The sequence below is a fragment of the Carlito syrichta genome, unplaced genomic scaffold (genome assembly GCF_000164805.1).
Source record: "Carlito syrichta isolate Samal-C Ts95f unplaced genomic scaffold, Tarsius_syrichta-2.0.1 Scaffold302319, whole genome shotgun sequence".
NCBI classification, from domain to species: domain Eukaryota; kingdom Metazoa; phylum Chordata; class Mammalia; order Primates; family Tarsiidae; genus Carlito; species Carlito syrichta.
The window spans coordinates 278,246-290,054 of NW_007246415.1; the positions used below are offsets into that span (position 1 = coordinate 278,246).

At 51.3% G+C, this 11,809-nt stretch overlaps 1 protein-coding gene across 1 annotated transcript; it reads left to right on the top strand.

Moving 5' to 3' along the window:
• The first annotated feature begins 1,696 nt into the window (after nucleotides 1-1,696).
• On the top strand, nucleotides 1,697-6,252 carry BPIFA1 (BPI fold containing family A member 1). Its single transcript, XM_008056312.1, has 7 exons — nucleotides 1,697-1,847; nucleotides 1,994-2,153; nucleotides 3,536-3,643; nucleotides 3,947-4,096; nucleotides 5,137-5,221; nucleotides 5,806-5,869; nucleotides 6,212-6,252. The coding sequence occupies exons 1-7, from the start codon at nucleotides 1,697-1,699 to the stop codon at nucleotides 6,250-6,252; spliced, it is 759 nt and encodes a 252-aa protein (XP_008054503.1).
• The last annotated feature ends 5,557 nt before the right edge of the window (nucleotides 6,253-11,809 follow it).

Genomic DNA, 11,809 nt, shown 5'->3' on the forward strand with positions numbered 1-11,809 from the left:
GAGCGTGAGACGTGCAGAGCATGAGACGTGAGGCAGCCTCTCCTGACTGCAGCCTCTCCTGACATTCCACCCGAGGTCATGGGCCCCCACCTCAGCCCAACTCTCAAACCATGAAGTCTTGAGTAACATCCATCTCAAGTTTTTCTGTTTAACTTGTCAACCAAATAGCTTAGCTGTCCCACCTGCTAATGTGATTGGCAATTATTTACTTTGGAGAGCCCTGAAAGACACAACCAGATTGCAGAATTCCGAATTATCTAGAAACCCATCATTGGATAATCATGTTTCCTGATTCCCATGCTATAAAAGAGGCTGCCTCCCCAGCAGAAGTGAGCAAGAGAGAGAGGAGACCGGGACAGCCACTGAAGCCTCAGAGAAGTCCAGGTGAGCCCTCACCCTTGTCAGTGGGGCCTCAGACTCCTCACCGGGGTGGCTCTGGCAGACTGCATGAGAAACAGAATGGCCTGTGGCATAGTCATTTGCTCTGCTCTCCAAGAGACCGGTAACACTGAACTAGAAATGGGCACATTCATACCCCGAATCAGAACCTCTGAGGCAATAGTTTCCACTTGATGTGACCAGCGTGGACACTGGTGATCCACAAACCTCCTAAGATTGTCCACACAGTTTCGCACATTTTGGTGCATTTTTCTGGGACTAGGGTCTTTCGTTTCCATTGAAGAGAGGAGACCAAGAGAGCCGCGAAGGGCTGGCTGCCCAAAGGAGATTCAGAGGCCCTGTCAGTTTACTTCCCTAGGGAGGGCACAATTGGCTCTTTGGACCAGGAAGACCTTTCGTTTCTCCCAACCATCACTAGGGTGGAGCTTTGACCAAAGCATCCAGCTGTCTTCCAGCATGAGCACTCGCTCCTGCTGGGGACAGCTTTGCTGGTTGCCGAATGGACCGCGAGGGGCTATGCGGTATCTGGAAGGCAACCCAACCTCAGCTCTCGCCCCAGGATCTCACCCAGAGCAGCTTAAGGGAGAGGAGAGGGGTGTGGACAAGACCCAGTATATGTAGTGTGTTGGGTGAAGGGAGGGCTTGGAGACCTGCTTCCATCAATTTGTTGTGTGGCCTTGGGAAGGTCACTTCCCCTGTCCGGTCCTCTGGTTCTCTGTGTGCAGTGAGGCGCCAAGATGTCCCCAACACAGGCCTGCATGTGATGGTGGCTGCAGCCATGTGACCCTGATATTGTATGGCTTGTGAGGGTGTCCACAGACATCTGGCCTGAATCCTGGCCAAGGGACCTCGCAAGGAGGTGGCAAAGGCTGTGAAGAGCAAGAATCAGGGGCAATGACTCAAGTCATTAGGGCAAGCCCAGCTGGAGGGCAAATCCAATGGCCCTAAATTCAGCAGCAGCCTCTGGGTCACACGGCCCTGGTTTCCAGTCCTCTCTCCAGGTTGTGCCTGTGACCCTGGGGGAAGCTTGGGGTACCCACGAGCACTCTTTCCTCGCGCATGCATAGCAGGTAGCAAGCGCCCCTGTCTTGGAGATGAAATCGGTCGCTGGATGTGAAGAGCCAGCCTCCTGCCCAGTGCAATGAGCTGCTTAGCCATGCTGATGCTCATCAACCCCTGGTGTTCTGGGGAACAGACAAAGGAAAACCCTGCCCTAGGGACATGGGCGGGAGGTGAATGAATTCTCCAATATCCGTGCCAAGCAGCTCTGTCATTGTGTCCACAGGTACCGAGAGAGATGTTTCCAACCGGGGGCCTCGTTGTCTTCTGTGGGCTGTTGGCCCAGACCACAGCCCAGCTCGGCCTGCCCTTGCCCCTGGGTCAGGTCCTGCCCTTGGATGGGACCCTGCCCTCGAGTCCCACAGATCTCACCAGAAGCTTGACAGGTGGTAAGTGCGTCTGTGGCAGCCTCTGTCGGGGTGTGTGGGAGTGTGTCCAACCATCCAGTGCGGGGAGGGGCAGAGATGCATGGGGAGAGGGTCTGAGAGTCTGGAATTGTCGGACCCACCCCAGAGACCCTTATGCTCATCTCCAGCCCTCAGCAATGGCCTGCTCTCGGGGGACCTGCTGGGTATTCTGGAAGGCCTTCCCCTCTTGGACACCCTGAAGACTGCAGGAGGCACGACGGATGGCCTGCTTGGGGGACTGCTGGGCAAAGTGGCTTCACTGATCCCTGGCCTGAACAGCCTCATTGAGTGAGTTGCCCCAAAACAGGGCCTTGGCCCCCACCAGGGGACCCCAGCTGGAGATCTGCCAGCCCCAGGCAGTGACCCTGAGGAAGGAGGGTGTGGCTGAGGTGGAGCCAGGTCTCAGTCCTGAGACCCAGCCCCCATCTGGCGGGAGACACCGGGGCCCCAGGACCCTCTGTAATCCTCATGGTGACCCTTTGAGGTAACTTCATAACCCCCAGTTTACAAATGGGGAAATCAAGGCACAGAGAGATGCCAGTGCTCACACAGCTAGAGAGGCTATGTGAGGACTCTGACTCTCACTTACCGGCACATGGTCATCTGTCAAGGTTTCTCCTGCCGCGGCATGGCCATTTTTCTCTCCCCACCTGGGGACTCCATTAACACACAGATGGCCTTTGACATAAGCAAGAGTCTGTAAGCTGCCTCCTCCGTTATATCATCAGTGTGACTAAGAACACTGTGATGCCCGTGAAGAGGCCAGACGTGGTGTCTCTTGTGGGACACAGTAGTGGACAGCTGGCAGAGCCTGGGTCTGGCCCTTGGTAGGGCAGGATCAAGGCCATTTCCAAGATTCCCCCTCACCCGGGTGCCCGCTCCCTGGCTGGGAGATAGACGGTCTTCTTGAGTTTGATGTACCACGTACTCGATGATGACCTGGGTCAAGACGCCCTCGCTCTCTGTGCTTGGGTTCTCCGGCGGTAAGATGGGGATTAGAGTGCCCACAGAGAAAGACTCTTGGGAAGGCTGGGAAAGAGAGATGCAGGTCACCCAGCAAGGGGCTGGCTCAGAGGAGAGCCTCCTTCCACTCTCCTGCATTCTCCCGGACCTCCCGCACCACGGTGCCCATGAGAAGCGCTGGTGACTGACCTGCCAGCAAAGGCCCTGGCGGCATGAGGGACTCCTCTCTGCTAGTGTTAGTGCAGATTTACTTCAGTTGTCCACACATCATCCCTTCGTCTGCTGGCCGGTCTTGCCCCCCGTTCATCCCTCCTCCCTTCTGTCTGAGCACTTACTCTTCCATCCTGTCACCCACATAACCATCTACCCATCAGTCCACACAGTCACCCAATATGGCACAGCCTCTTTCTCTGCAAGGCTCTCAGCTGGCATACTGGACGCAGACATAGTCCAGACACCGTCCCTCTGCTGGAATGCCTTACAGACTAGGGCCCTGTGAGTGTCTGATCTGGTCCAGGGCAGAGGCTGGGAACGGCTGGCATGTGACTCAGAACCCATGTGGCTTTGACTGCTAGACTCCCCTCCTGTCTCCACCTCCCAGGCGGGAAGCTCCGCCTCTGGCATGGGGGAGGTGGGTTTAAGGTGGTTCTGTGTTTGAAGCTAGAGGAGCTAACGCTTCTTCTCCTTCCTCTGTTGCTCCTGGACAGTATTAAGGTCACTAACCCCCAGCTGCTGGAACTCGGCCTCGTGCAGAGCCCTAATGGCCATCGTCTGTATGTCACCATCCCTCTCGGCTTGACCCTCCAAGTGAATACGTGAGTGGATCTCAAAAGGGGATGGGAGGCTGGCTCCCCAAAGGAGACCCCAATACTGTGGGCAGCCGAGAGGGTGTGCTGGAGTCAACAGACCAAACCTCTGACTTCAGCTCCCTTGCTGCTGTGCTAGGGACCTTGGGTCACTTGGGAAACGAGCCTTGGTTTCTCCTACTGGAAAATGAGATAGGTACAACTGTGGGAGAAGCGCAGTGGGGTGAGGCTGGCATTTCTGGCAAGGAGAAGAAAACTCTCTGCCTTGAAATGTGGTGGGGCCAGACAGCAGCAGAGTCATCTCCTCTGCAGGCCCCTGATCGGAAATGTATTGGAGCTGGCTGTAAAGCTGAACATCACTGCAGAAATCTTAGCTGTGAGAGATGAGCAGGAGAGAGTCCACTTGGTCCTTGGTGACTGCACCCACTCCCCTGGCAGCCTGAAAATCTCCCTGCTTAATAGGTGAGACCATAGGGGTAGTCTCTTCTACCTGGAGGCAGCAGTGTGTGATGACGGAATGTATGATTGGAAGGATGGGACAATGGGAGAAGGAATGAGTGAGCTGATGGAAGGGTGGAAAGATGCGTGGGAAGGAGGGAAGGTGGAGGGCTGGGTGGATGGGTGGACGGGTGGATGGATGGATGGATGGACAAAGGAATGGCTGGGTGGATGGATGACTGGATGGACAGACAGATGGGTGGTTAGCTGGTACAGTGAATGGAGGAAAGGACGAAAGAATAGATGTGTGGACAAATGGATGGATAGACGGTTGGGTAAATAGTCACTTGTCCCTTCTTAGCCCCATCTGACCAAGTGTGATTTGGGGCACTTCCCAGCACCTCTCATGCCTTCAGTTTCTCCTGCTGCCTCATGTGCTGGGCTTGGCAGCAAAAAATCTGGGTTTAAATTCCACTTATTACAGGAGGCTGGGAGAGACAGAGGGCTTCCTGTGTGTGGTGCTTCTTGAACTTAGACCCTGGCTTACTTATCTGTATCGTGGAACCACATTGGAGTTATCAGCGGACTCCACCGAGATGATAGGCGTGAAAGGGCTAAAAGATATGGAACCTACCTATGTCGCTTATTTCAGTTACCTGACACGCTGAGAGACATAATAGGTATGAGACATAATAGGCTGTCCACGTCATGGGTCATCTTTGCTGAGCACATGTACTGTGCTTCACCTATACCGTCTCACTGAATCCTCATGACAACTGCATACGAAGCCCTGTTCATTCATTCATAGATTCTCCAGAGTCTTATTGACACCTACTGTGTCCAAAAACCATGTGTTCACTCTACACACACCTGTGTGTGCACTGCTATGTGTGGCGTAACTCCCTTTAGACAGGACCCTGGCTGCTTGCCTGAACACAGGTGTGGAGGGACAAGGCCTGGTTCCATCACTGAATGTTGAGAATGTGGGGTGCACAGTGGGCCCTCAGAGTCTTCTCCATATCAACCCCAGGCCTCTGCATCACCCCACGGTGTTTCTCTTTCAGGTTTGTTCCCCTCCCCGTTCAAAACTTTGTTAACAGCATCACAGCAGTCCTGGATAAAGTACTTCCTGAGCTGGTGCAGGGCAAGGTAAGCAGACAAAAGGGGATCGGACCTTTGGGTCCTAGAGCTTCTCAGGCTGAGAGAGAGCCCAGGGCGAGCAGGTCTGAGCCCCTCAGCTTGATAGGTAGATTGCACCCATGGAACCCCTGGATTCATCTGTCCTTGGTTCTTTCCATCCTTCCAAATGCATTAATTGGTTTCTGCTCTGGGCCAGGCCCTGTGCCTGTCCACACTGGAGCTGAGATGGGCTCACCCCATCCTGGAAGTCCCTGTCCAGGCTTCTATGGCAATAGACAGTCATCGAGCCTATGCGAGCGTGTCTCCCATAACTGGAGCACTCCCCACTACTTGGAGTCAGACATGACATCACAGAGTAAACTCTGGGCCAGTGTGATTCAGGGCACTTCCCAGCACCTTTCATGCCTCCAGGTTCTCCTGCTGCCTAATGTGCATGGTGACCACTCATCTGTGGGATTGTTTGGAATCCAACACTTTCAGACACAGAACAAGGATAGAAGATCTCCCTAGAGAATCTCTCCTGGGGTTGCTTCTGCTCCCGGGATCTCTGACAGGGGCCCCTTTGCTCACCTCACCTCTCTGCCCCGGCTCAGGTGTGCCCTCTGCTCAATGGGATTCTCAGCCACTTGGATGTCACCCTGGTGCATGACATTGCTGGTAAGTACCCACTTCCAAGCTTTCCTCCCCCTCTGCAGGGCAGAGATTTCCCCCAGGGAGTTTGTCCCTGCATGTTACAGGACAGCTGGGTCCCTCCAACCTCAACTCTCCCATTTCAGGTTTCTTTTCCCCCCCGTGAATTCTCAGACAGTTTTGAGATAGAGACCCTGTCTCCCCTGCCCACCCTAACACTCAGTAGCTGGGCTGGCTGGTGGAAGGAGGCCTGGCCCTCCCAAGCCCCACTGGGTATGGCTGGATTTCCAGAGTCCCCCACCTCGGGGAGTCTAGGCTGTTCCCAACTTCTTCACATCGAGATCATGACTAGTCTGTTTAATTTTCCAGCTATGCTGATCCCCGGACTAACATTTGTCATCAAGGTCTAGGCCTTCCTGGAAGGGGCCTGGCTTCTGTGGGCTGGTGAGTACTGCTCCTTGCTCCCAGGATTTTGGAGACCGGCTGTCCTTTTAGTGGAGGGCAGCAAGGGGCTTGGAACAATGGCATCCAAAGAAAGTGACACACACAGAGATGCAGAGAAGTCCACAGAAAAGCTGACAAGGTGGAGAGATATCAGCAGCATAGCAACACAACTACAAAGAGAAACACACATTGGCATGAACGCACACTAAAATGCCCAGACAAACACAGGGTCACTGATTCAGATGCATGCATTCTCACGCCAGCACACTCATACACATACACATGAAGACTCACCACACACAAGTACACGTGGATACACTCATTCAAACACACACACGAGGAGCCCCCAGCCCCAGGCCAGGGCTGTCCTTGTGACTAAGACATGACTCTTGCCCAAGGTCTCAGCCTCCTCCTGCTCCTCTGGAGGGTGGGTCTGACAAGGAGCCAGCACCAGTAAGACTCAGTGACCTCAAGTCCCCATCCTGATCGGGATCTTCCTCCAACAGAGCCACTCCTTGCCGCCCAATCATTCTCGCCTGTGCAGTTTCCCAGGGCTCACAGAGACGGACCCCATGCTGGAAGATGATATGGCTGCCTTCTGCCCAAGGAACCAGCTCCCCTCCTTTGCCAGGCATGTGTAACATCCCGTGTTCCTCCCCCAATAAAATGACTCTTCTGCACCGGAGCCTGTCATTCTTCACCTTCCCTTGAGGGCCCCTGGGCTTGGAAGAGCCCTGGCCTGGGTGCTTGGGGCTGTGAAGCCGAGTTGGGGATCTCCCCCCTGCATTGTAGACCTCAATGGCCTTGGGCAGAGAGGCGTTCAGCTGTGTGTGGATTTCAGAGTGCTTGTCTGGGTGTTCTTAGGAAGGCGGGACAAGGAGGTTGGGGTAGTGGTGCTCCGGGAACAGATGATTACACACAAGGTTGCCATGCCAGGAGTGAAAATGGAAGCTTTGAGAGATGTTTGGAAGGTGAACTTGGAAAGTTGTAGGTGAGGGACTGAGGCTCCCATCAGGTCTCAGGGCAGGGAGTCCAAAGATAGCTGGGAGATGGGAGGATGAACTGATTCCAGCAGGAAGAGAATGCCTTGAATTGTGACCACTCTGGAATTGCCTGGGACACCCCAAGGAGAAGACAGGAAGCTGATGGGCACACAAGTCACCTGGAGTCCTTCTTTTGTTTTCCTAGAGAAAAAGAAACACACTGGCTTCTTTTCGGTTCTCTAAGCAAAGGAAGGACAGAAATGACAGGGGAAGGGTAGAAGGAAGGACAAATTCATGCCAAGTGTCAACTGATGAGACACTTGAGAAAGACAGGTATGGAGAAAGGGCCAATGGGGCTGCATGCAAGATTCCTGACACCCTGGTGAGAATCATCATTGGCGGAGAAGACTGATCTCAAGGAGCTGGGATGAAGAGGGGAGAGGAGGAAGCTGAGTCTGTGCATGCAGATAAGACTTACCAAAAAATGGGGTACAAGAAATAAAGAAGGAGAATGGGACTGCCCAGGCTGAGAACTTTGATCCCTCAAATTAAAAGTGCGTATGCTGTCACTTGAATGGCCAAAAAGGCCATTCGAGGACTGGAAACATTCCAGACTTTCCAAAAAACCTTGTCTCTTGCTCTCTGGGAGACCCCACTGGGCTTGTGAAAATGAAGAGATTCGGGTTAGTGTTCTCAACTCTTTCTAATTCCAAGAGTAATAAACTGGGGACGTGCCATTCCGAGACCCCTGTCCCACATCTGTCATCAAGTCCAGACCCAGCACTGTCTCCACCTGCTCTTGCCCCCAGTCGACAGGGCACTGTAGAAGGAAATCCTGCAGTTCAGGACTGCAAGAAGGCTGACTGTGGGAAACCAGCACGTGTCTTCAGGAAGAATCAAGGGAGGAAGCAGTGCCCACACTCACAAAAGGTCTTTGAGCTCAGGATTGGTCATTAAATCTCAGGAAACAGCTGAATGAGTATTGGGAATGTCTACCCAGACAGTGAAGGACATTCCAAGTAGAAAACTAGCAATCATGGCCTGATAGTGCTGGAGAGGAACCAGGCATCAGTTACTGGCCAGCCCTGTCTGGACAGCCATAGGGTCAGCCCTGAGTCCCCCATGGCTGAAGCCCCCAGAACCAAGGTGGATGGGCACAGGGACGCACACCTGGAACCATCTGCACTGGGCCTGCTGCCCTCTGACAATGGTCCTGAACGGTGCTCCTGCCTCCCAGTCGTCCACTGCCCACCTCTGAATACTGTGTCCCCTGCACCCCTGGACTTCTTCCTGCAGCCCACAGACAGGTCTTTCCTTCCCTGACAAGTTTGATTTCTAACTAGCTAGACTAAGACTCCCCTGGATACAAAACATTCTGCAGGTGGCCAGGCTGGTCAAAGTACACTTATGCCTTGTAAAGAATGATAACTTTTTCACATTTTAAAAATTATTTGGGATGATATCAGTGAAAATGGCAGAGTGAAGGCCTCTGAAAATTTTCTCCTACATAAAAGTAATGAGAAAACTGACAAAAATTGTCAGAACTAATGTTTACAGAACTTCAGAAATTAACCAAAGACTTACATAAGCCTGGAGAGGTTTTTTTTTTAATTGCAGAATTTCAGTAAGAACACAGAGCTTTGTGGCATTTAAACTCACCTTAGTACCATCTCCCACCCTCCAGCCCCACAGTAGTGAGGAGTAAACTCTGATCTTTTTTTTTTATCTTGTCCAGATTCCTAACCAAGGGTAACTGGGGAGTCATGCCCTATAACTCATAAAGCCTCTTTGGACGAGTTTATAATGTGGCTTACTTTCCACCCTGACTCTGACGTAAGATCACATAGCAGATAAAGAAGGAAAACAATAGCCATCTCTTGGGGAAATTTGAATCTGATCCTGGGTATCCACAGAGGAGTTAGACTTTTGCCACCTATTTTCTCAGGGCTGCCACCTATGACGCTTCATCTACATTTCAAGAAACTCAACTTCCACAAAACCACACCATAACATTTCCTTTACTGATGTCAAAATTCCGTAGATAAGAGTCTAACTCTTGCTACTAGCTGCCAATCAAAAAGTCTTTGAATCCACCTATAGCCTGCAAGCCTGACTTGGAGATGTCCCACCTTCTAAGGCCGATCCAGCATAAATCTCATGTTTTGATTTATAGGTTTTTTTTGTAACTTCTGTTTTCTTTTTTTCCTTACTTCTGTCTTTCTAAGATGTATATAACCAAGCTGAAATTCAACTGTCTTGGACACATGTTCTCAAGGCCTTAGAATAAACCTCTTCAAGCATATATTTGGCTGAACATGGAAGTTTCTTGCTGTGAGGAGATTTGAAAACCAAAATCTCACAATCTTGGTGAAAAACCTGCAGCTCAGCAACCACTGGAGCAGGGAAGGAGGAACTGGAGAATCTGTTATCTTGACCCTGGACCTCACCTGGATTTACAGTCCAACCGGTACCCGTTCTTACATCAGTGCTACGTTTTTCAGCAGGCCCTACTCTCAGGATGCCATCCATGAAATGACTGACTAACCCTTCTCTAGGGACTTGGGCTTGTTGAAGCTCAAGTCCCACCCAACCACTGCTGGCATATTGCAGGAGAACTAAGCATCCTAGAGGAAGACCAGTGAAAACATAGTGCAGACAGTTTCATATGGATCCAAGTTGGTCTTGCTCCTCATCCCACAAGGGGCATCAGAAGCAGGCATTAACCAAGTCACTAGCAGTGTACTAATCTCCAGTATCGGTTGCCACTGTCTCAGTGACAGTGACCATATCTGATACCTCAGCGACCAAGAGCAAACCCTAGCATTCAGCCAGCATTCAGTTCACCCACAGCCTTCATGGCCTGGAGGCATTTGGACAAGACAGACTGGGATGTTACATTGTGACAGGGTAGTCTGGAACATTCCTGCAGGAGCACTTCCTGATTTCACAGAGTAATGTCCTGTTAGCCACTTGTTATTTTGTAATAACCTATTGGGGGTTGGGCAACTTAGGAGGTGGGCAGAAGTCGATTCACTCCACTGGGTACGACTCAGATTATTGGCTGTGAGGGAGCATGCCCCCTAGACAGTGGTTACATTCTGTATTGCAAGCAGCCAAAATGTCAATGTCTATAATGCACTTGGCAGTGGGAACCACTGTCACCAGCACTCCAAATGACTCACAGCCCCACCCACAAATGCGTAAGCACCACAAGCAGATAAGAACCATGTGTCACCATGTTTTCCCCAAAGCCACCCAATGTCATCAGTTTAATTTTTACCCCAAGCTAATCTGTAAATACTGTTATGTGAGTACCAGTACCTAAGAACCTCAGAAAAATCTGGATTTCCCTCTTTTCCCCTTTAATCTTGACAGGGGTATAATACCACTGGTTTTCTGTAGGTAGCCAGGGGCCTGGGCCCCATTTCTAACTGCACCATTCAGCCTGAGACATTCAGGTCCGCAATGTCCCTTTAGCAAACAAACACACCAACCAGGCTGCATGAGACCTCCTGGCTCTTGTCCTTATTTATCCTTCTATTGTCTGATTTTTTTCCTCAGAGATTAACCTCATTCCAACAGCCTCATTTTCAGCAATATCATCAGGTTGCTTTGTGAACACTGTTCTTATTTGAGGCCTGCTAGAAACATGGACCAGGCAGTCATGTTTCCCTCAGACATCATTTGCAACCCGTGGGACACCATGGGAGTTGGCACTACATCCATCTCATTGATCCCAGTGCAACCAGCACCTTAGTCAGTCCATAACCTCCCAGGGGAGCTGGCATCACCAGGGGTAATGGAGCTGACATACCCTTGCATTTCCACCATGCTATAACGCATTTCCTTGGCAAGCCTGCTCACTGTGCCAAACAGCGGAGCAGAAAGCTATACCATTTACCACTCCCAGAGGAAGACTTGAACCACTCCTGCCCACTGCATCTGGGTATAGGAGTCACCAAAAAAAAGACAATGCAGCCAAGTATTGGATGAAACAAAACTTTTTTACTTAGAGAAGAGACAGAGTAAGATCAGCCTCAATCGTGTGTATTGGACCCCAGTGTTGGCAGGTCCCCAACAGCCAATGCAGAGCAATTGGTTATGTGTGCCCCTCTCACGCTGAGGAAGAAAGACACTCATCCCTCATCCATGGAGTCTGAAATACCAAAAGTTGGGTTGCCAGAGAGCCACTGACATACACGTTTCAGGAAAACAAAGGAGCACCCACTGAGTCTAAAACAGGGAAAACCACTCCCCCACAAGGCCTGGCTTGGGTGATGGGCTCTTTATCTCTTGGTGAGGAAGTGTTTCAGGCCCAAGGCTCATTCTTCAATGGCTGAGTGGGGTGTTAAAACACTGCACGCTTGACACCGCCTTTTCCAACACAGTCATTAGCTGGCCGCTACAGTAGCCAAGCAGACACTACAGTAGCCACACATTACCAAAAAAATACAGATTTTACAAAGTTAGTTCAGAAAGACATTAAACCAATGACTACAATAACCAATAAAAACAATAAATTTCTGGAGAAGAGAGGAAA